This window comes from Hippocampus bargibanti, linkage group LG06 (assembly GCF_051943395.1).
Source record: "Hippocampus bargibanti isolate YZ-2025 linkage group LG06, ASM5194339v1, whole genome shotgun sequence".
NCBI lineage: Eukaryota > Metazoa > Chordata > Actinopteri > Syngnathiformes > Syngnathidae > Hippocampus > Hippocampus bargibanti.
Window position 1 is genome coordinate 22282367 of NC_142739.1, and position 25501 is coordinate 22307867.

Sequence of the window (25501 nt, forward strand, 5' to 3'; positions counted from 1 at the left end):
AGTTTCATGGTTCTTAACTATTTTCTTTCTTCGTGATTTTCTTTCTTCTTCTTAACGATGTAATATATTTTTAATTGTATAAATCAATATATAAATTCACCAAATGCTTGAATTAAAAAAAATGACAAAAATTAATCCAACAAATATCAGATGACTTTTGATTATGTAAATCGGACACTACTCAGTGGGGCAGATATAAATAGAAAGAAATAGAAATAAAATAGAGTGGACCATATGTGGCCCGTTCCATACACTATTCTTCGGTACATTTTCGGAGTCCCGGGTGCTAAATTAGAAAGATAATGATTTTGAACAAATAATATAAAGTATACGTTTATGATGAACATGAAGATAAACTTTTACTTTTTTTGTTGTGAGATGATGCAATTGACGAGGTTCGAGAAACATTGATCGAACTTGTAGCTTCTGTTTGGACTGTCCTGAAACTGTAGTTATCTATTTCGACATTGTTCATCTGCAAAGTCTCAGTTTTTTTGAAACTCGTGTGTCATAGATTCTTTTTGTTCTTCTCGTTTGCATTTGTTAAATAAAGGAGTTTGTGGGGAAAGACGCTTTGTAGGTTACGCTCCGGAAGTAGTAGGCACGAAGGCGGAAGTTTACCCCGCGGCCAGTGGTGACCCAAAGCAATGGCGGGGGATTCTTCAACTGAGCTTCTTTTTCTAGATACGTTTAAACACCAAAGCGCCGAGGTAAAAACGGCATATTGTATTTTAGATATGTTGTATGCATTCAATACGTGTATTCTCTTTTTCTTTTCTATGATTCTTGCATAGCCAGTCGCAAGTTCGCGGGCTAGCGTGCTAATGTTAGCATCGTCTGCACGGGAACAATATCCAATTGAATCAGATCGATTCACTTAATATTTGTTGTTTACACACTTTATTAACAATTTCTCATTGTATAGCATTTGCTCGTCATTAGAGATTCTATCTATAGAATATTGGCTTTGCTCAGAAGCGTTTTGCTCTGGCCTATTGCATGGTTCAATGTATTTCTTAACATTTACTATCTTGTTTCTTTGTTTGTTCGCATGCAGTTTACCAATGTGGATGTGGTACGTTTCCCCTGTGTGGTGCTGATCACAGAAGTCCGTATCATTCCTCCCGGAATCAAAGCACATAGCGACATACCTGACAGCAGAGCATGCGGGTGAGACCTGTGAATACCCAATCATTACCAACACATGCATCAGAATCAGAAAACCTTTAATTGCCCTGTAATGGGGAAATTTGCAGTCCACAACAGCAAACAAATCGATTTTTTTAATCTCTTTCCGTGTCATCCTCTGTTTGCATGGTAACTCCTTCAGTCAGTGATTCTGTCAAGGAGGACATTTGAAGAGCAAGGGAATAATGTATTTTTGGAGGGATGAGATTTTGCCTCTTTAATGTCATCATTTTATACAGACATCAATTCTAAACGGCACCACTGTATTTGTTTGTCGCAAATAATTATCTTGGCTCAATTATTATCACAACACATATCCGGTTTGTGATTTATGAGGGGACACAGCATTATCAATGCTATAACTGTATGTCTCTGCTGTACTGTATTCACACTCATGCATCGACCCTATGACACTGACAGCACTTCAAAGTTCAAATATGCCTCTTTCTGTATTCTCACATTTTGTGAAATATGGGGAAAAAAATAGATGCGATTTTGTTGACAAAAGCGGTTTGTACAAAGTCTTAACATCAGGGTGCTAATAATCGTGACACACTTCTTTTCATGTAAAACAAGTATTTCTGAATGTGGGATGTTTTTCCCCACTGAAAAATGCATTTTGAGAAAATATCTTTTTTTTCCTGCGAATGTTAGCATCATCTGCACGGGAAACAATATCAAATTGAGTCAGATCACCTTAACATCTCTTAACCACCTAGGCTAATATTCATGAAAGGCAGTATATATACCTCAGATCCATTCACATTTCAGAACATGAACACAGTTACAGTAAAGTCTCGTTATATCGATATTCAAGGGAGTCCGAAAATATATCGATATAACCGGGACTATCGATATATCCGACCCTGTTTGCATGTAATTTTCTCTGTGCGTGCATAGAAATAGTATCGATATAACCGGGACTATCGATATATCCGATATCGATATAACGAGACTTTACTGTAGTTAATTCTTAACACCAGCCTACGGTGTTGTGCATACATGTTTAACCAATTTATCACACTTTTTATTTACTTTAGAAAATAGGTCTATTTTTTCAGTAGTGTTGGTTGTCTTTTTGGTCAGAGTAATAATAATAATTTATAAGCGCCTTTCAAAACTCTCAAGGACACTTTACAGTCACAGGATAAGTTTTTCTGCAGGTAATGGAAAGTGTTTTGACATCATTTATTGGTATATCATTTGAGCAGGTGGTATCATCGTTATTCTTTCCTCTTTGAAATGTTTTTTCCAGTTTATCTTCCTTAGCGGGTAACAACATATGTCGCCCACTCCCGTTCAGTCGTCATGTGAATTAAGGAGACATGAAAGATAATCATTTATTTATTCAACTGTGTTTGGCTTTCTAGTGAGACATCCCCTCATGCTTTCCAGCTGGAACTGTTTTGCAGTAATGCACCCAAACCCAACTGCCCAACGTTCAACAGACTCGGCAGGTAAGGATACCCCACCCCCCCATCCCCACATACCTTGTTCTCTCTATATCATGATGAGGCTTTCCACTTTATAGTCAGTACTTCCTACTTGGATCCCCAAAGTGTTTTAAGATGCACATGTCTGTCTGACCTGTCGAACCAGTCACGGTCGTCTCCAAACCCTGTTCTCAGAGGCCAGTGGGGTGTGTGTTTGTGTGTGCAAGTATCCACCCAAATTCAAGCGTCTTTGTTCCCGTTTTAGCTAACTGGTCTCACCAGAAACTCAACCCCACCCTTGTCGGAATTGAGAAAGATGCAGTATTCATCAGTGGTCTGGGGATGAGCACTAAAATGAGCTGTTTTTATTCCCTTATTTACAAGAGGATTGCAAATCTTTGACCTAATCACAATTAGAATTCTCAAGTGTCCTGTAGATGCGACACATATCACTTATTTATTCTTTTTACCAAACATGTTGGAGTCAGTATTTAATAATATTTGTCGTTTTTGTCTCATAACCCCCTTCCCCCGTTTTAATTTATTTTAAAACATGGCTGGATCTGTGACAGGTGATCTTTTATTGCTGCTTGAGCTCCCATTTTTATGGAGAGATCCGATAGCCTAAGTGATTATAAAAAAAAAAAAAAAAACACAAAAATGCAGCAACATGACAAATAAGAGGACGCTGTAGTAACATTCAAGTTTGAAGTCAAATCGCACGCCCTCAAACTATCCTTGCGGGCTACAAATGACCCAGAGGTCGCAACTTTGAGACCACTTATTTCCTACTGGAAAAAAAAACATTTTGACATATATGCAAATAAGCTATCACTCTTCAATTATGCAATCTGTTTAGTACACGAGTTATTTTTGTTCAAGCTTTGTGACCTTTAAATGTTCAGAAAATAATAAAAATGATATTTTTCACCCAATACCCGATCATCTGAAAATCATGTGATTGACTCTCATTTCTGATCACGTGATCTCATCGGAACATCGACGTGATACATTTTTAAGCCATATCAACCTGCCCCACATATGACTAAGGAAATGTAGTATGATTCGTATTAGTAAGTCACTTTCAAAATACATCTTAATCATAAGATTCAATGAGTGGAATTGTTTGGTGTGAGACAATTGTGTATGGTCAGATTATTGAATTCAGCCTGTTTTACTTTCTGTCCTCAGTCTGGAATATGACGAGAACAAGTCGATTGTCTTCAGACCGAGTGGAAAGGTAAACAGAATATCTACACGTTCAAGTTAACATAGCAGGTTTTTCTAATTTAACAAATAATAATTTGCGTGAAACCCATAATCTGTAATTCAATTGCAGTAAATTAATGTGTTAATGTGAAAATTTTTTTTAATCCAGTTTTATAGCTGACTTCTGAAGATTTCAGGTTAAATGCCTTTTGTTTTTACACCCATTCATAGATCCTTCCATCTTAACTCATTCACTGCTAGACCATGTGCAAAAATGTGTCCACTCCAGTGCCAGGGTTTTTGTCATTTTCACTCAAATTGGAGTACCCACAGAATATTCAGTTTTGGGGCGACATAAACTTCAATGCAGTGTGTGTGTGTGTGTGTGTGTGTGTGTGTGTGTGTGTGTGTATATATATATATATATATATATATATATATATATATATATATATATATCTTTTGTATGAATATGTATATTGTATTATATATTGTATATTCTTTCTGCGTATGAAGATCAACACGGATGGCCTGGTACTGCGTGGCTGGTACACCACCCTGACCTTGGCTGTGTACGGGACCGCGGAGCGTTCGCATGAGCAAGGCTCACCCCCTCCGCCACCGCCCCCGCCACCTCAACAGCCTTGTGGGCCCAAGCGACTTGTTAAACAAGGTGAGATACATTCAAAAGAAAATCTAGTAAACATTGATTCTACCTTACTGTGCTTCATTTTAACTAAATTCTGTAGAGTGGGAAAAAGATGACCAATACAATGGCAGCCCACCACGACCAGCACCCCGAGGACCTCGCACTCCACCTGGCCCCCCACCCCCTGATGATGACGATGAAGAGCAAGTCCAAGCGCCAGGACCAAGCAGTAAGTAACACAACTTACTTTCCCACTTATATGATATTTTCCCACTTATATTTATATACAGTAAAGTCTCGTTATATCGATATTCTCGGGAGTCCGAAAAAATATCGATATAACCGGGACTATCGATATATCCGACCATGCGCGCATGTAATTTTCTCCTTGCGTTCATAGAAATAGTATCGTAATAAGCGTAATAACTATCGATATAACCAATATCGATATCACGAGACTTTACTGTATTTTCTATTTGTTTTGGTTCGCCGTTTGCCGATTTTTCTCCGTAATATTTTTTTTTTTTACAGTGCTGTATACAGTGATACGTCGGCTTGCGAACTTTTCGGTTTACGAACATTAAATTTATGAAAATTTTACCTTGGCATATGAACTATTTTTCGAGATACACACGGAGCACCACAATGAGGGATGTGTCGTTCGCGAACGAGCCCGTTCTCCTAAATGGCAGCTGACCTGTTTTTATCCTCTATTCCACGGCCCCTGTCTTCGGTTTTTGTGATTGGTCAAGAACGCAGCAGTGAGGGGGCTTTTTTTAAATTACATTTCTGTTTGTTTCGCTAAATATTATCTTGACTGTAATGTCAACAGTGGGCATGGTCAAAGTTGAGCGCCGTGAGGACTACTTGGAGGCTGTTTCACCTGAAAGGTCGATGGCTGCCGACGAAGCATACTCTGACGCTGAACAGGGAGGTGAGGACGAAGAGGAGGAGCAAGAGGATGAAGATATGCGGACAGAGGGTAGCATTCCGGAGGACGAGGAAGAGGACGATGAGGGTGAGGACGAGGATATGGAGGAAGGTAGGGGAGTTGTTTAGTGGGAGAAGTAAAGTCTCCAGTCTCAAATGGACACAAAACTCGAACCCACCCCGCCCATTCAAATATAGAATCAATGGAACACAAGCTCATTGGACTTGTGAGGGTTCCTTAAATTGGGTCCATTTTGGACTGAGTGGAAAAAGATGACTTTGCTGTGGCATGCTGCCTCCATCAACACTCTCAACTAACCAGGCTTGCGGTCAGCGTTTCAATGCTTCAAAGTCATGCTGTCATTGTCTCCTGCATGTTCAACAGAACCTGCATGTTTAAAAGTAAAGCTGTCAGCAGGTCTGTGTACGACCGTGTTCAGAATCATTCACTAGCCACTACAATGTGCCCTTATTAATAATAATACATTTCATTTATAAGCGCCTTTCAAAACTGTCAAGGTCACTTTACAGTCACAGTTTTTCTGTGGGTGAGCAAGCGGCAGCCACATGCGCCAGCATTCACTCAACCCGGAAGTAACTCAAATTAGAAAGCTAGTTAGCCAGCTATTAGATGGCTAATCGATAGCCAACAGATAGTTACCGTGATAGCTAGACACCTAGATAACTATATAGCTAATAGATAGCTAGCGAGATAGCTATCTATTAGCTCCTTAGTGATGAATTCGCTCATTTGCAGCTTTAACTCATTCACTGCCATTCGGGTATTGAAACACATGGCATGGAGCGCCATTCTTGAATTTGTTCAGGATTTATTTTTTCTTGCGGGGGGTGCGTTTAAAGCTTCAGTCAGACCTCTGGCAATGTTTTTCCCTTCCACGAGGGGGCAACATTTGGCTTTTGTACAGCCTCCCCCTTTTCAAGGTCAGATAACTCCAGACCCATATAACTTAGGAATTAACTCCTTTTTCTCTCATGAAAGAAGAGAGTCTAAGGTTTCTTACGTTGCATTGAATGTTTAGTGAATTGGTTATATATTAACTCATTCACTGCCATTCACAAATTTATTCGGGAATTGAAAATGTGATGTAGAGCGCCATTCCCGAATTTGCTCGTTTTTTTTTTATCCTGCTTGAGTGCAGAGAAAGCGCTGATCATGGCCTCGGGAATTTTTTTTTTCCTTTCCACAAGGGGGCAGAATTTCCCTTTTTTCCATGTTAGCGCTTTGTTCCATGGTTCAGCTGTTGTTAAAACCCCATACAGTATAAATAATATACATGTGTAGCATTGTATTTTGGACAGCCGCCTTCAGTTCAAGCTCATAAAACTCCAGACCTGTATAACTTAGGAATTAATTCCTTTTTTTCTGATGAAAGAAGATAGTCTCAGGTTTCTTACGTTGCAGTGAATGTTTATGTAGTCCTAAAACTCAATATTCTGTGGATCCTGCAATTTGAGTGAAAATGACAAAAACCCTGGCACTGGAGTGGCCACATTTTTGCACATCGTCTGGCAGTGAATGAGTTAATATGGAGTGGGCCATTCCTTAAAATCACAGTAATGGGTGATAACTTGTGGTTGTGGAATCAAAAGTTACATCCATACATATTTATTTTTCATTTGATGAGTTAAGTTAGTTCACTAAGTAGTGCACAATTTAAAAATAACTACGTCATGATTAGGAAGTCAGGACTGTGTGAATGATTCGGAACACATCTCATCTATTATTGATTATGAAAAGAGGTAGACTTCTTTTCATTTGTCACCATGGTCCTTGCTGTCACTCTCTTTATAAATCTCAGAATATTGAAGTACCTTCATTTAAAATGCAGGATGTTGTCCTTTTACTTAGGTGATGACGGCTATGAGCAGATTTCCAGTGATGAGGATGACCTGGATAACGGCACCTTTAAGCTGCCCTCCTTTGACATTGACTACACACCCGAGGACCTTGCATCCGTTCCACCAGTCCAGTTTGATCCGTACGAACGAGAACTCCGACCGCTCGTTTACTTCACGCCTCCGTACAAGTCACTTTTCGACACCCAACTTGAGAAACATCGCTTGGAGGAGCCGAAGGACTCCGGCAGTCCAGAGGGAGTAGCAGCTGGGGAGGACACTGATGCTTTTGTGCAGTTGAAAGAACTGCTAGAAAGCATTGGAGAAGACAGAGATGTCCGCTGGGTCAACGCCTTGGAAGAAGCCTCGGGACTTCTCGCCAAGGGTTTGGAGTGCCTCATTAAACAGGGCGAGTGTGTAGCCAAGGAAGAGCATGTCAACCTTTTAGCCCAGTGGGCTCTCCAAGCATTAAGTATGGAGATTGCCCTTACACAACCAATTGCTCTGAACCTCAGACAACTGAAAGCAGGTGCCAAGCTAGCGTCATACCTAGCGGAGTGTCCACTGGGTCTGAAGGCGCTCCTTCATGAAGGAGCTCTGGAAGTCCTGTTGGATCTCCTCCACAGGGACCACGTGTCGTCCACGTTGAAACTGAGTCTTCTCAGGGCACTTGACGCTCTCATCAGTTCTCCTGTTGGGGTCGAGGCATTCCTCGATGCTGGCGAGTCAGAGAAGAGTGGCTATCAGGTTTGTATCCATTTTCTTCTTTCTTTCTATGAATGAAAGACTATTTTCTGAATTGTAAAATCGTATTTTTCACAGCGTTTGGTGCAGCTATTCCTACGTGATGAAACGGTCCGGGTCATAACAGCCGGCAATGCCATTCTTCAGAAAAGCCACGTTTTTGAAATACTGCTCGACCTGCGCCGTACAGCAGCTGCATGGAGTGAGCCGCAGCAGGTACACCCCAATATGTTGACAGATCATTTTATTAACTCATTCACTACCATTCCTGAATTTATCCGGGAATTGAAACAACAGGACACGGAGCGGCATTCCCGAATTAGTTCGGGTTTTGTTTTTATTTTGTGTTTTTTTTTTTTTTTTTTGCGTGCGGATCAAGCTCCGGTCACACAACCGGCAATGTTGGTTTTTCCCTCCCACGAGGGGGCAGATTTACCTTTTGTACAGCCGCCCCCACTTTCAATGCTGGAAATAAACAGGAAATAGGCTCTCAAGAAACATCCAGGCTCTCAACTAACATCCAGAATGAGTGATTAACTCATTTACTGCCATTCCCGAATTTATTCGGGAATTGAAAATATGACGTGGAGTGCTATTCCCGAATTTGTTGGTCTGACCTCTGGCAATGTTTTTTCCCTTCCACGAAGGGGCAGCATTTGCCTTTTTTACAGCTGCCCCCATTTCAAGATCAGATAACTCCAAACCCATATAATTTAGGAATCAATTATTTTTCTTTTTTTTATTAAAAGAAGCAAGTCTAAGGTTTCTTACGCTGTATTGAATGTTTATGTAGTCTTAAAACTCAATTCTGTTGGTCCTGGAGTGAAAATGACAAAAACTCTTAAAGTGGACACATATTTGCAGATCGTCTGGCAGTGAATGGGGTAATTATTCATTTTGACTGATTTATTTATTCTTCTTGAGATGACATCACAAAATGTCTACTGTTACTTTTCAGGACGATATAGAGGATGTTGACACGCCAATGGAGGAGGAGCCGGCCATGAGTTCCTCTGCTTTGAGTGAGGCGGAGCTTGATCGGTTAGTGGGTGCTTTGGAGGAGTTGTATCAGCTGCTGGAAACCGCCCCTCACTGCATGGTGCAGCCACCGGGGAAAGCATTTCCAACTTCTGTGAGAATAACAGGACCACACGAGAGAGATGATCCTTACCCAGCACTTTACAAGTACTTATTCCTCCACGCTTGGTGATAAAGTTTCTTTCAAAATTCACTTGTCGCCAAAGTTGACTTTAATCCTAATCTCCAGGTATTTACATGCTTGTCATTTTCTGGAGAGCACATCGGTGGTGCTATCTGCCGCGGCGGCGGCTGGACACGTAGGCATCATTCAAGCCGTTAAAGAGCTCCTTCGCTTCCTGTCGATCACGCAGTCGGGTCTGCTTTTCCTTCTCGCCCAACCCACTCCTTCCAACTTACTCCTGCGCCTTCTCGCATCCGTGGCCGAGAACGACGGCGAGGAGACAGCCTTCACGGGAGGCGAGGGAGCTCTCACCGGGCCCGGCTTTGGTGAAGAGGGCTTTGGTTTTTGGCTCATGCAGGCCCTACATGCTCTCCAAGGGGTGTCGGAGCTTATGAGCCATGTAACCTCAGGCTTAGACGGATCAGTAAACTTGGATGAAGGTGACAATCCGGAGGTCCTGGCCATACTCCATTCACTCTACCTGATGACATTCACCGTGACGGGCCGCAGTGCTGTGGCACACGTTTTAAGTTTGGACAACAATTTGTCCTGTCTGGTCACACTGTTGCAGCACTACAGCAAAGAAGGACAAGGGTAAGATCCTCTTGTTGCTCTATATCACCCAAGCTCAATTTTTAACTAGTGTCTGCACAGATGCTCCCCAACTTCCAAACCTTCGAGTTACGAATAACGGTGCATTTTTGCGGGTACAGTATGTCGAAAAATGTTTGGACAGAGATGCTGTAAGTTAGATTTTGTATTATGCGCCTTTTGCCGGCCAAGCTTGCTTGCGATTGGCTGACCAATCAGCAATGCTATGCTGAAATGTTGCCAACAAATTCAGGCCCACTCCGCCGAGCTCGCTTACGATTGGCTGTGTAGAGTATGTGGGCGGGGAGGAAATCCCTCTTCCAAGTTGACGCTCCAGGAGGACGTGATGCATAACAAAAAGTAATGGCTGCTTGCATGTAATTCACTAATTGCGTGCCTGAAGCTTCAGTAATGGCTTACTGATTTGCAAATTTCCCCATTGTAGGACGATTAAACATTTTCTGATTCTGAAGACCTAAGGATATATGTCGTGGTACTACAGTAGGTGTGAATTTATTTAGAGCGTCTGTGTTTTATACTTCCCCGTTCAGTGTTTGACTTAAACATACATTCCATACAAAATATAGCACTGAAGCAACCTACGAACAAATTCACCTTACGAATGACCGCTCAGAACGTATCTCGTTCGTAAGGTGGGGAGCATCTGTATATAACAATCCTTTCTATTTTTTTTTTCTCCCCACCTAAAGTGAGGCTAAGACACGCAAAGCGGTGACATATAACTACGCCTGTATGCTCATCTTACTGGTGGTCCAAAGCTCAAATGAACTGCGTATGATGGAACAGTATACTGCTCCATTGCTCTCCATCGCCAAGGTTGATGACACCAATGCCAAGCTCCAGGGTGAATATGACATGATATGAGGAATTTGCATTGTTTTATGCATAGGGAAATGGTTATTACAGTATTGTCGTGCATATTCACCATGATTATGTTGATTTGTGTTTTTCAGAGCTCAGCAAATGGCTGGAGCCTTTGGAAAAGCTGCGCTTTGAGATCGGCAGCATTTTACCACTTCTGGACTATGTCAAACAGGTGCAGGATTTCTATTTCAAATTCAAGAAGGCGCTGTAATCTGTCAAAATAGTGCGATTTTATAACTTGCTTGACTAAACATGCAACAAAATGATCTCATCTAATAACAAAGCTGTTATACTGTAGGACCTGTAATGCTAACATGTCTGGACTGCTCAAACATATGCCTGCAAGATTGCATGTTTAAGACGATGCCGCATAAAATCGAATCTGTTGTACATCATGTATTTTACGTGTACCGTCTCATGTCTTCAGAATGTGGAAAATCTGTTAACTCCAGAGGGAACTGGATTGGTCACAGCTCTCAGGGTGATCTGCCACGTTGCCTGCCCACCGCCTTCTGTTGGAGGTAAATAATAGAATACCTTGTGCAACAGGGAAATCTTGTAATAGTTTTTCATCCTGGGTCATATTTCCACACGTTTTGGCCTTTCACAGCACCTTTTGAGACACATGGACAAATTAATTGAATTTCTTCCATAATTCAATCACAAAAAAGTCAATGCCCAAGGCTTTACAGTGATTGATTTTGCACACAGATGAATGTAATTGCACATTCACACGCTACTCTGCGTTGGAATAAATTGGGATGAGGAAATAAATATTGCTTTAGATAAGTGCATTAAAAGAAAATCCACAGTGTAGCATTATTTCACCCGGAATAAAGAATAGAAATATGTATATGGCTCATGCAATGGTCTGTTTGTTCACTAATTCAATACCACATTATTTCGAATGAATTGTAGTGCTCCCACGAGTGTTCCAGGATAGTCACAAGTGCACTTTGATTTTGGATTGGATTAGCTTTTATTAGACTCCCAGTGGAGAAATTTACATTTCACAGCAGCAAGGTGATGGAAGTAAAAGGTGTTAGAATTAGTTTTATACACACGCTAAAAACATGTTATTTCATTTCTACTTATTCTCATCAATTAGTAAGTCCATGTATGTATGTAGTTTAGTTATTTATATGTTATTTGTATACATGTACTTAGTGTGGAAATCTAGCTATCATGTTTCTGTCTAATAATAAATATTCATGGTTATATCTAGCAGATGATAGGTCCTTTCCAAAGTGACATCACTCCTGTTGTTTATAAATATCTGAGACGCGCTTGTGCGCGCGCTCTTGTCTCTCTGTCCCTTGGCCTAGCTTCTCACCTGGAGAACATCCTCTAGCTGCCTGATAAGAAATATTCATTTTTTTATATCACCTTGCTTCCTGCTGATTTAATATTTAGACTGTACAAATGGGGAGCTGAACCAGGAAGAACAACATTTAACGCAACAAAGGAAAGGAAGAAGTAGAAAAACAAAATACAGGAGCTGCTGTAAAGGCAGCCACTCTCGCGGTGCCATCTTGAAGTCAAAAGAACAACAAAAACTAAACAAATAATATAACAATACAAAGACACAGTCATTCAATCTTCAGCACTTTCTGCACCCTCTTTGTTGCATGAAGCAGTTCTAGACGAAAGAGGAGAGAATCAAAGCGTCCTTTTCACCAGTGGGTCAGGGACATCATGGTGAAATGTGCACGTCTGCTACAGGCTAAATGTAAAAAGCAAACACGAAGCTGGAGCGTCCATTGATGAAAAAAGATTGGCTCACATCTCCTGTCCCACGTAAATCCGCTTCAATTCCAAGCCGTGACAGTTCCACATAACGCCGACGCTCCTTTCTTCTCATTGCGGGCTCCTCAAGGCATGCATCCCCAGCCGCAGAGGAAAAAATGTTTGTTTTCTTTGTTAAATGCAAAATCAAACACAAATATTGAAACCCCAATCTTTTTTTTTATTCTTAGTTGTTCATGAAAAATCCATCCATGTTCTCTCTCCAACCTTGTTTTGGGCTTTTGGCTTTCTCTGCATTTAACTAAATAAAAGTACCCGAACACCATCTTCCTGTAGGTCAGCAAAGGGACCTGAAGTGGAGTCTTGCCTGTGTTCAGCTGTTCTCCGGCGAAGGTTTGGACACATGCGTGCGCGTCCTGCAAAAGCTGTGCGGGGTACTACTACAACCGTGGCGCTTGCACGGAAACATGGGCCCCACGCCACAACGCTGCATGATCCTCCATGTGTGCATCAGCACGCTACGCTTGTTACGCACCATGCTGACAGAGCTTCTTCGCGGAGGTGCCTTCCAATTCAGAGACACTCGCGTGGCCAACGTGTTGGTCATGCTCCACATGATAGTTTGCTCCATCCCTGCATCGGGACGACTGGATGGGGAGGAAACCAGAGTGCAGGCTCTGATTGTTGATGTGCTCCTCACGTTTACGCAGGGTGTCAATGAAGAGGTGTGTGTGAGGTTTAGAGCGTTTGAGGGCTTTGACCCTTGAATATGATATTAAGTCAGCTATCCGTTTCTTCTAGGTGACGCACACAGAAGAGACTCTGGCCAGTAACACATGGTCACTGATGCTCAAAGAAGTTTTAATATCATTACTGAAGGCTCCTGAAGGCCTCTTCTCTGGTCTAACGCTGTTGTCTGAGCTCTTGCCGCTGCCCCTTCCAATGCAAAGCACTCAGGTACTTCCGCTTACTACAATCGATTATACGTCATCCTTTTTTTTTCCACGCTTATGTTGCAAGGATGCATCTGGGCCGGGACCCTTGCGGCATTTACGCATTTTGACAGCCACTGGCGCAACTGTGTATCTCCACTGCGCCAGCATCGGCGCAAGTCTATTACGATTAGCTCTTATTGCTACATGATCTGCGCCAGATACGATATACTTCTGTTACAATATCTAAAGACACAAATTTAGTCAAGAAACAAATTTAGTCAAACAGCAATTTAGAGCTGTTTCAGAGGTTTTAACCTTTGTTGTCTGCCATCTTGCCTGGGCTATATATATCGAGCCATAATCACCTTGCATTTGTTTCGGTCTGTTCCAAAGTCGTGGTAGAGGCTTTTCCGTGATCCGCCGGAAAATGCCAAAAGGGCTAATCAAATATTCATGCACCCATGGGGCATTGTAGTATTTACATCGAACATGGTGGATGGTTACAATATGGAGCATGAGTAAAAAAAAAAAGTCATTAAAAACAGGCAGCAAACAAACATAATCTCGTTTTTTTAAGAAATAATAAGTCTGTGGAGGGTAGTGAGAATTTGTTGCATCAAACTGCTGTTAATGATTCGAATTTCGTGGCTAATGGGAATGATTTCAGAGCTTTTGCACCACATTGGAAATCTTCGAAGTAAAGAAATTTGTTTAAGTAGACACTCGTAAGAAATATTGTGCTATGTCTGTTCTCTTTGTCTTCTCTGTAATACCGTCGAATATCAAAATAGCATAGGATTGATTGTGTAGTAACTAAAGAAAATAGAAAATGTTTTATTTTATGTATAAATAAATTATTTTACTTGAATTAAAATTGTTGATATATTAGAAAAATAGATTTTAGTCAAATATATATATATATATTTTTTTACAATTTAGAAATATAATATTCATATGTATTTTGGTTTATTTCAATCAGTTTTGTCTACTTGGACAATCAGGTTAAACCGGGCCCATCGATTTTAGAATTTGGCCCCCATTTCAGACACAACGGGGCCAACTGGCCCCATTTTTTAAATTTCCCAGATGCATCCCTGATATTGTTGCCTCCTCAGGTGTTGTCGGTACAAGACGTTGCAGTGGCCTTAAACACCAGGAAGCTATGGAGTATGCACATTCGGGCACAGTGGAAAGTGTTCTCCGAGGCTTTGCAATGTGTCTGCGCCACCAGCTGCCCTCCACTCTTGGCCATTCTCAGGAGAGTGTGTCTTCAGCTGGCTGACCTGTCTTCTCCCACCGCTACCCTCATCATGAAAACTTTGTTGGAACTCCTCTTGGAGGAGTTACAGCCGTAAGTGAAGGACATCACAGTGCACCGTGGTGACGTTTAACTCATTCACTGCCAGATGATGTGCAAAAAAATGTGTCCAGTCCAGTGCCAGGGTTTTTGTCATTGTCACTCGAATTCCAGGACCCACAGAATATTGAGTTTTAGGATGAAATCAACATTCAATGCAGCGGAAGAAACCTTCGACTCTCTTCTTTCATCAGAAAAAAAAGAGTTAATTTCTAAATTATATGCGTCTGGAGTTATCTGAGCTTGAAATGAGGGCGGCTGTACAAAATACAATGCTTACATATTGATTTATATATTACTTTAATAACAGCTGAAGCTGGAACAAAGCGCAAACATGGAAAAAAGGGAAATGCTGCCCCCTTGTGGAAGTGAAAAACTTTTCCTGATGTCTGGCCAGCCCTTTATCAGCACCCAAGCAAGAAGAAAAAAACAAAACCCGAACAAATTTGGGAATGGCGCTCTAAGTCTTTTTTTCAATTCCCAAATAAATTAGTGAATGAGTTAATGACTGTAAACTGAGAGCAAAACATTCTTCCTGCAGGGTGGAGGGAAAAGCCCTGTGTTGGGCCCAGGTTTTGCGGCTGCTTTCTTTGACAGACGCGCTGGCATCACAGAGAGCTTGCAAATGTGCCACGCTACACTTGCTCTCTGGGTCGGTGTCTGGAGATGAGCAACTGGCGGATCTCTTCCCCTTGCTGCTGCCTCTGCTCGTGCCCCCCACTAACCACTCGTTACAGCAACAGCAATGCAGCGAACTCATGGGAACAATAATACAGTCACTGTGTGACCAGGTAAGCAAAGTCAACAGAGTATAAAGAGTAGCATAACAAATGTCTTTATCTTTTTCCACTGTGAAAGCTATTATTTGCTAAAAGTGCTCAGCTTGTGTTGTTTCTCTGCTTTTTGTAACACTAAGATACCACCAAAGCAATTGAAGAAAGAAAACGGTTACCGTATTTTTCCGGTGTATAAGGCGCACCTAAAGGGTTTGATTTTCTTCAAAAGATGACCCTTCGCCTTATATGCCCCTAAACAAAATATAAGCAGAAATAATCCATTACAAACGCCTCTACAGGAAATGATTGCCTCATTACAAAAGAAATTTAAAGATATGAAAAGGAAAAATACAGAAATTCCACCACTGCTACATTGTAAAATTTTCTCCTGCCTCTGCTATTACACTGCCAGAATTGCTGCATAAACAAATGAACACAGGGATCAATCATCAGTCATTTGAAATTCGGAGTGGTATATGCTGAGGTCAAGTTTGACAGATAACACTCAGGGTTACCGATGGGTACCCAGTTTGTACAGTTTTGTTTATGTCCAAATTTATTAAATAATGGACATTCCAAACACAATACAATTTTAGGTTTTCTGGGAAACTTTTTAACTCTGCACTTTTTATTTTGTCTAAAATGATTAACAAGTTGCACAATGCATCGCAAAAGCTGCACCGCATTATGGTAGTTGGTTCCGCAAGATCCAATTTGGTCATAATTCCCTTTTTTGATCCCTTATACTGTATTTACAATACAATACATATTGACTTATATAGCGCTTTAACAACAGCTAAAGCTGCAACAAAGCGATTAACATGGACAACTGTCATATACAGGAAATAAAGCAGTCACAAAGATATTAGAAAGCACCAGGGAGTAAAACTAAGATCAAATTGGAATCATTCTGAGTCCAATATCGAAGAGTACGAGTTGAGGCGGGTTTTAAAGATGGGCAGCGAGGGGGCTTGTTGAATGTGCAGTGGCAGGTCATTCCAGAGAGTGGGACCAGCAATGGAAAAGGCTCCATCCACTCTGAGCCTCTGTTTAGTTTTTAGCGCATCTAATAATCTACTATCTAATCATTTATAATAATCACATTTATTAATGTTTTTTTACAAGAAAAATAATGTAAGTCTAAGATACGTCTGTGTAAGCTCTCAGTCATACAAGAGTGGTCCATCGATGAAAAGGTTTCATCAGCCGTCATCTGTATTTCTTTAAAGGTGTCGGACGTTTCGCTTCTTATCCAAAACCCCTTCACTAAATTGCCATGGTGGGGTGAGGTTTAATTTGGATCGTTATTACAACAGACTTCTTAGACCACATCGGCTTAGTTATGCTGATGAGGTGATACCAGAGCAAATGGGGCAATCAGGCCAGTCGTAGACCCCATAATGAGGCAGGACAATAGAAGTAATCAATATAGCCTCAGGGAATAGTCCTCTGCTCCCCCCACCTGAGTGCAGGGATCTATCAAAGCAGAGTCTGGCACCACCACTTCTGGACAGTAGGGATATATATATAGGGTCAAAGCTACCAGCAAAAATGTTTAGTTTGCTGACGAAGCATCTTGGATAAGAAGCGAAACGTCCGACACCTTCAAAGAAGTAGAGATGACGGCTGAAGAAACCTTTTCATCGCAAGTCTAAGATGTAACACCATTTCCCCACCCCCAGGACATTTCTCTGGTGATATCTCACGGAGGTGACAGCTGCGTGTCAGAGGTGGAACAGCTGGCCAATGCGCTCCCAGGCCGAGAGATGATTTCAGCTCTTTGCAACTCCTTGATGGAGGTTTTGGAAAATATAAACAGTAGTGCACCTCTCCTTCTTACCTGTATCAGGACTTTAACATTCCTCACGGAGCACGACTATGGGCTTTACCATCTCAAACTGTAAATACGACCACTGTTTTCTCTCCAAGTCACCTTTACACTTCTATAAACCTCGGCAAATGTGTTCTCAATTTTTCAGAGCTCTGAAGAAACACAGTACTTGCTTATTCTCACTTCTGAAGAGATTAGTGTTTCCCTTTAACAAGGACTCTGCAGACCTACTCTCGGCTTTATTGGACTTCCTCCGACAGATTGTCAACACAGAACCAATGGTAAGATTTGCTCATATTTTATGTAAACTTACCTAAAAACTTGTGATACAGTAAAGTCTCGTTATATCGATATTCAAGGGAGTCTGAAAAAATATCGATATAACCGGGATTATCGATATATCCGACCCTGTTTGCATGTAATTTTCTCCGTGCGTGCATAGAAATAGTATCGATATAACCGGGACTATCGATATATCCGATATCGATATAACGAGACTTTACTGTACTTATCTTTCAGGTAGAATTTGTGGAGAAACATAAACCGTGTACGAGAGGGGTGCTCACACTTTTTCAGTATGGAGGCTGCTTTTGAAATGACCAAGTCAAAATGATCTACCCATTATATTTATTAAGAAATATAGTGAGGAGTCTTGCGGCTTATGTTGATGTATAGTCGCATATGTTGCACAACACAACATCATTATGTACATTTTTTAACATTACCTGAGTTCACTTTAAAAGGCAGACAAGACATCGAAAATGTCATCGTGAAAACAAGTCCTCCCACAATTCAGTATTAAAGTGATACAGACACTTCCTTACTTACGAACATTCAAGTTACGAACAACGGTAGATACAAACATTTTTGTAGGAACATGTGGTATTCTCTCCAGTTGTACATGTACATATCTTTATGTAGCATATATTTCATGAAATGTTTATTTTTCAATGCAAACCAATACGGGTTTACTTATACAAGCCTAAAACATACTTATAAAAGCCTTAAACACATGCATCTTAAGTTATAGAAATCATAAATAGAGAGATTTTCGGACTCGCGACCCTGTGGTATGTGTTAAAGTAATGTCAGCGATACAAAAGGGTAAATTCCAATAAATAAAACACAAAAATGCTTTCATTGTTTATTTATACATTCAATTACTATAAAAATGTATTTAGTTTTTTACATTTTCTTTTGTTTCACCTTACAAATGAACTATCTGTATTGTGTCAATGGTTGCTTTATAAAGTGAGTATTGTGGTTAAAACCGGGAGTCTCCCGACCAAATTGTGAGACTTGAATGAAAATGAGAGTGGCAAAAATAAATAAATACATCACATTTTTTGGGAAGGTGGAAGATTTGGCCGTCTAATCGTGAGGTGTGAGTATTGTGATCAAAATCGGGAGTCTCCAGACCAAATCGTGAGACTTAACATGTATATAAACATACAATCCATACAAAATATAGCACTGAAGCAATTTACGAACGAATTGACCTTACGAATGACTTGTTCGTAAGTTGGGGATCACCTGTACTTTTTTTCTTATTACTTGATCCAGCTCCCCCACTCATTTTTAATAGCCTACCTTACGTTTAAGAGGAAAAAAAACAAGTGAAAAATTAGCATTTAACTAACGGCTAGCTTGTTAACTTTACAAACCCCAGGGCCGTTGTTTGAGCACGCGGTGTAACTAATAATGAGATGTCATCTGATTGGTTGTCCAGTGTTTCAATCAAGTGAAGGGATGGCTGATAGGTTGACATCCATTTTTTTTTCAAAACAACTCAACTTTATTTGTATAGAGATGGTCACATCACCTTGTTATGCGATCTACGAATCGTACCTTGCAAATCGACTGGTCTATCGCGATTGACATATTGATCACACCTAGTGTTCGATATATCCTGAAGGCCAAATGCTGAATTTTCCAATTTTTGTCAATAATGTACATTTTCTTAACTCCCATTTTTTATTTAGGGGCTCAAATGTCTTGTTTATGAGCAATTTTGTTTATGACTGTGTGTGTTTTCATTGCTAGTGTCATGAGGAGGGCCAGGCATCCGCCGATGAGACACAATTTGTTCCTCCTCCACGCTTACTGAGTGGATCTGAGATGAAGGCTCTCCTACAGTGGGAAAAGTCAGACTCTCATCCTCTTTTGACCTTCGAGAAACAAATCACGGTGCATATAAATTCTAAGTTCCCCTTCGTTGGAGTCGTACAAAATTAAAATTGGGTGTCGATTTGTATTCAATCTCATGGAGTTGTTGTTTTCTTTGCAGAAACTTTGCAAGGAGGATGATTCACTGGAAACCTTGTTGGAGAGTGTGACAGTTTTGAGGCAAATGCTGGAGGCTGCTGGGGATGAGCTTCCTGCTGTTGATACCGAGCCCACTCTGCCAGCGGCTGAGACTCTCGCAAATCAGTTTAATCACAGGTATGCCTCCTGATCATACACACAAATCAAACAATTCATGTGTGCTTTGTTTTTGTGTAGTTGTAAATTTCAGTCTCCTGATATTTTCTTCTGTGTACAGAATACATTGTTTTATCTTTTGACCCTCTGCCCCTTTCAATTTTTCTGCTGTAGATTGCAAATGTTCCCCATTGTGGGACTATTAAAGGCTTTCTGATTCTGATTATTCCACTTGAATTTACCATCGAACTACACTTGACCAAACTTAACCAATTCTCCTTCATTTTATTCAATCTCTAGGACCGTTTTTATTCTTTCCGAAGCACTTGATGAGCAACTTAAGGCTCTTTGGTTCTCTCCTTTCCAAACGGATGACATTGAGACCGAGCTTGACATGGTGAGTATTCCAGTTTTCTCTAACACGGTCAGCGGCAACTACTATACTGCACAGTATGCAGTGTAAGATCATCTTATAAATGATGTTTTACTTTTTATAATTTCCTCTCATCATATTTATTTAGTACAAATAATTTTGCGGTACTCATCTAGCTATGTTAGTGATGTATAGTACTGGTTATGGGCAGAAAAAAATAAATACAGTAAAGTCTCGTTATATCGATATCGGATATATCGATAGTCCCGATTATATCGATACTATTTCTATGCACGCACGGAGAAAATTACATGCAAACAGGGTCGGATATATCGATAGTCCCGGTTATATCAATATTTTTTCGGACTCCCTTGAATATCGATATAACGAGACTTTACTGTATTTTTCCACTGGATGGCAGAGGGCAGACTGTGTATATTTGCCAATAGCTGTTTAGAGGGTGTATCTGGGCTGCACCATTTATTGAAAATGTTTATTTTATTTATGCATAAATTATCTCACTCGAATTAAAATTGTTTGTTGATGCGGGTAACATCCGAGTTATGACCGGGTTCCGTTCCGACAAAATGGTCGTAATTCAAGCGGTCGTTAGTGGAAATCCATTCAAAATGGCCGACGTGACGTTTACACGACAGCATTGATGTCAATCTGTTGTTTTTAAGCAACGTTTTCTATTGAATACTATTATGCCGCTGCTCACCCGCAGAAAAACTGATCCTGTGACTGTAAAGTGACCTTGAGAGTTTTGAAAGGCGCTGATAAATGAAATGTATTATTATAATATACCAAACTGTTTAGAGATCATTTTTACATTTTATAACTTTTAGTGTCATTTTTATCATTTTATATTTCATATTATTGATTTTTATTACTGTATATCTCTACTTGTAATGTATCCAAAACTGTTTACTGTACAGATCATTTATAAATTTCATACTTACTTTTTTGTTTTGTTTTTGACATTTTATATTTCATAGTATTGATTTTTATTACTATAATGTATACAAAACTGTTTACTGTACAGTTCATTTATAAATTTTATACCCACCTTTTAGTGTCGTTTTTTATAATTTTATATTTCATCGATTTATATTTTATATTTAGATTTTATATAGTGGGTTAAAGAAAACACTTATACATAACGAATGCAGCTGTTAAAAAATCGCTCTCGCTGCTAACGGCCAGAAGAGGTCGCCCGACACACACACACTTGGACTCCGGCAGACACCGAAGGAAAAAAAGCAGTGTACAGTACTACAGGTGATGTTGCCGAAATGGTATCTGCACTGTATAACTACTATATTGAGTGTAGTCACGCAATAGATTGCTGTGCGAGTGTGTGACATGCTGGATGACCAAAATTGTAGGACAAATTGCAGGACACAACTGCTTGCGCGTTGCGGTGCGAGGTGTACAAGTACGGGTGGTCGTATATCGCGCCGGTCGTAACTCGGAATAATAGATTTAACTCAAATAATGGTTTTTCATTTTCAATTTAGAAATATGTTACAATTAATGTATTTTGATTTATTTCAAACAGTTTTGTATACTTCAGCAATCAAGTTAAATCGGGCCCCATCAATTTTAGAATTTGACGCCCTTTTCAGATATACTGACCCCCTTTTTTTATTTCCCTGATGTATCCCTGGCTTTTTGCTCACTTTGAGTCAGTCAGTTTTTCAGAAAAATGTGACAAGAGCCTTTAACATGATTACGTGGACGCTTGTCGTAGGTGAAAGTGGATCTGGTGGGTTTGGCTCAGGAATGTTGCCCAGAACTGGACTTGAAGGCAGAGTTGGAGCGCTCCTTCCTGTCTGAGCCCTCCTCGCCAGGTCACGCCAAGGCTCAAAAAGGCTTCCGACTGGGGCGACACAAGCACGAGACTTTCATAACATCCAGGTAGCACATCATATATAATCATGATAAATAGGTTTTTGTCAGAGTTGTTTGTTCGGACACAGTGAACTAATGCTCGAACACAGGAAGATTGTCTTTTACTGCCGGCAGGGGACGTACCCATTCATGACAGACGCCCAATCTCTGCAGCCCTCTGCCAAGCTATTTATTGAGAGTATATGCAAATTTAAGTGATACATTAGTAAAACGCAGTCTTCTTGATTTGAATACCACACCCATGGACAACCCATGTTACAAGCACCAACATCCATAAACCAACGGAACATAGAAATTTTAATGGGTTGTCTTTCCATGAACTGATAGATTTGTAACCTGACTAATGACCTCTTTTTGTGAAGGAGTTCACCAAGTCGTAAATTAGTCCAAGGCCAGATCTCCTACATGAAGATGACAGTTTAACAGGCTGTGTCTGTTCACCTCAGATTGACCCCAGATTTTCTGTGCTTCCATTGTGGGCCTTGTGTTCGGCCAGCTAAGCATGAAACTTCTGAATATGATAACTTATATTCTTTCTATTTTCTATCAGTTTTACACACTTAAAATGCCCTTAATTAAATGATTGTTTGCAGCGGTAAATCAGATTATGTGGAACCTGCGAAGAGAGCACACATCATGGCAGCTCCGCGCGGCCGAGGAGGTCGAGGAGGATTGGGACCAAACTTTTGCCGACCCCATGACATCTTCCGCCAGCGCAAACAGAACACTTCCCGTCCTCCTAGCATGCACGTGGATGACTTTGTGGCGGCTGAATTTAAAGACATTACTACCCCAATTGGACTTTTGCCTCCCAAGCGGCCCCTAAAAAGCTCGCCCAAGCTGCCCACCAGAGGACTCTTCACTGGAAACAGAGGAAGGGCCACTTTTCACAATCAGACTCGCTTTTTCACTCCACCGCAGCCTAAAAGTGTTTTACTATCTGGTAAGCAACAACCAAATGCAACTTTCATGTACCGTATTTTCTGGTGTCAAAGGTGCACCCAAAAACCTTGATTTTCTTCAAAAGATGACCCTGTGCCCCTTATATGTGAAGTGATATTGAGCCACAACAGGTCTGGCACCTACTGTCAGCAGCCACCTTATAATGTGGTGGGTCTTATAGTTGGAAAATGTATATATTTGTAGATTATATTTGGAAACGTTTTTTCTTTTTTGAAAGTGCGCCTTATATCGGGAAAAGGTTTTAAAATACACCATTCATTGGGGTGTGCCTTATACTCCGATGCACCTTATACACCGGAAAATACGGTACATGCACTGAAGTATTATACCTCTGGATCCCTGTATAATATATATATATATATGTATGTATATATATATATATACACACACACCATGATGACCATTTGCAGTGGTGATACGCCTGTACATGCTGTTTCCTCTTATCTATGTGCGGGTTCGATTCCTTGCCAGTGCCCATGTAAATAAATAATAAAAGTATTATTTTTAGTTGTTGATGCGGCATAGCATACCTGTCAACCTTGGCTAATAGCTGCCCTTATAAATGATTACAATTCCCGTATAAAAGTTGTACTACGCCGCACATTATTTGAACTGGTAAAACAAAAAACGCTAACATAAACAGAAATGCAAGCAACTTTCCGCGCATGTGCACGTTATGCTTTTATCAATCCGACAGTACGGAGCAATAAAAGAAAAAAATCCGATTGAGGATTACTTGTGCTGATTTGCTGTGACAATAGTAATGACCGGCGCCAACATTGTCGTGGGCTACCAGCAGTTAAGGCAAACTGGATTTCAGCCAAAATGGCTTTTTAAGATTGGTTCACAATTTTTGTTTCTGTATAAAAGTTATTGTACGCCTTACATTATTTGAAAAAAACGTATAAAATACTGCGAAAACATACATTGACAGGTATGGCATGGCAACATCAGCTAAATTTGCGAATAGAAAGAATGAAAAGTTAATTCTTTTATAACGCCCTCTGTTGGACAACTTCGGACACACTTTTGGGCGTGAGGTCCAAAAGTGTGTCCGAAGTTTTCCAACAGAGGGCGTTATAACAATTAATTTTTCATTCTAATGTTAAGCAGATTCCTTACTTACAGACAGTGTATTGTCGGTGTTCAAATACCTGACATGTTTCGGCGACTACTTCCGCCTTCGTTCGAAACATGTCAGGTATTTGAACACAGACAATACACTGTCTGTAAGTAAGGAATCTGCTTAACATTAGTTATCAAGTAGACAGGATGAATTTAGTACAACGAATTTTTCATTCTTTTTCCACTTGTCTTGCAGTCTTGCCGCGCCTAACAGGAACACTCAATTAGCTAAATATCAATGAGCTATCTAACTGGCTAGCTACGTATTGGCTAGCTAGCTTGCATTCTATCTATTTGAGTTAGCTAGCTATTACTTATGAGAATTTTGAAAGGCGCTTATAAATGAAATGTTTTATTATTATATTATTATATGGCTATCTGGCTGGCTAACTAGCTTTCTAACTGGCTATCTGTTAGCTAGCTAGCTTTCTATCTATTTGAGTTCTGGGTAAAAACTGGCGCGTGTGGCTGCTGCTGCTCACCCACAGAAAAACTTATCCTGTGACTGTAAAGTGACCTTGAGAGTTTTGAAAGGCGCATATAAATGAAATGTATTATTTGTTCCATAGCTAACTACCCTCGCCGAGAGGGAGGCCGCGGTTCATCATGGAGCGCACAAGTGCCCGCCGTCACTCACAGAGGAACCTACAGCGAACCACGCGGGGGACAAACCAACTTCACGCGTGGACCTCTCCCCTCACGACAACTCCCCGCAAGTAAGAACTGACAAAAAACATACACAACTGTGCCAATTGGATGTTCCCTTAATTTATAAGCGGTTGTTCCTTCCTTCTTAACTTCATAGATGCGTATCGTCTGGCCCCACGCGATCGCGCTCCACGCGGCCGAGGTGGCACCGGGCTTTCGTGGCTCAGCGCCGCCGTGGGCGGAGGTGGCGTAGGCAGCAACGTCGGAGGTGGAGGTGGTGGAGGAGGAAGGGGCTCCCAGGTGAGCAAATTTAGCGGCGGGGGAGGGAGTGGAGGCGGCAGGGGCCGACACGTCCGCTCCTTCACCAGGTAAATTCACCTGAGCATTGACTGAAAGCCTGCCAAGGCTCCAAACGGACCAATTAGGTTGTTTTATGCCATCTCCATGGAATGGTGTCTGTGGATATCTTTGTGTAGATTTGTTCTTGAATTGTGACCAGAGAATAAAATTCAATGAACTGGTTATTGAGGTTCGGTTTCTAATTTCACGTCATTGATTGCGCCGGTAAAGCAATTTGGGAAACTCAAAAACTAAATATAAATCGTCATAATCCCTTTAAAGGACAAACGACACCATTCTTTTTTGTTTCCGAACTGACATCAGAAAAACGTTTTAGAGCATCTAAAATACCCAAAACACGCAAAAAATGAGTTAGTGTCCCAAAA

At 40.7% G+C, this 25501-nt stretch overlaps 1 protein-coding gene across 2 annotated transcripts; it reads left to right on the plus strand.

Annotated features, from left to right (window-relative positions):
* The first annotated feature begins 59 nt into the window (after positions 1-59).
* virma (vir like m6A methyltransferase associated) lies at positions 60-25298 on the plus strand. Of its 2 annotated transcripts, none has more exons than XM_088997717.1 (27): positions 60-710; positions 1058-1170; positions 2559-2645; positions 3813-3861; positions 4347-4503; positions 4580-4708; positions 5312-5497; positions 7280-8013; positions 8089-8226; positions 8969-9195; positions 9278-9805; positions 10513-10667; positions 10777-10859; positions 11115-11208; positions 12770-13158; positions 13235-13390; positions 14484-14719; positions 15267-15516; positions 17184-17401; positions 17481-17613; positions 19376-19519; positions 19620-19774; positions 20054-20150; positions 21880-22046; positions 22634-22983; positions 24698-24844; positions 24934-25298. In XM_088997717.1, the coding sequence occupies exons 1-27, from the start codon at positions 648-650 to the stop codon at positions 25146-25148; spliced, it is 5400 nt and encodes a 1799-aa protein (XP_088853843.1). In that variant the 5' UTR covers positions 60-647; the 3' UTR covers positions 25149-25298. The 2 variants fall into 2 exon arrangements, with proteins under 2 accessions (XP_088853843.1, XP_088853842.1); XM_088997716.1 differs by having other exon boundaries at positions 61-710; positions 5312-5521.
* Positions 25299-25501: the final 203 nt, after the last annotated feature.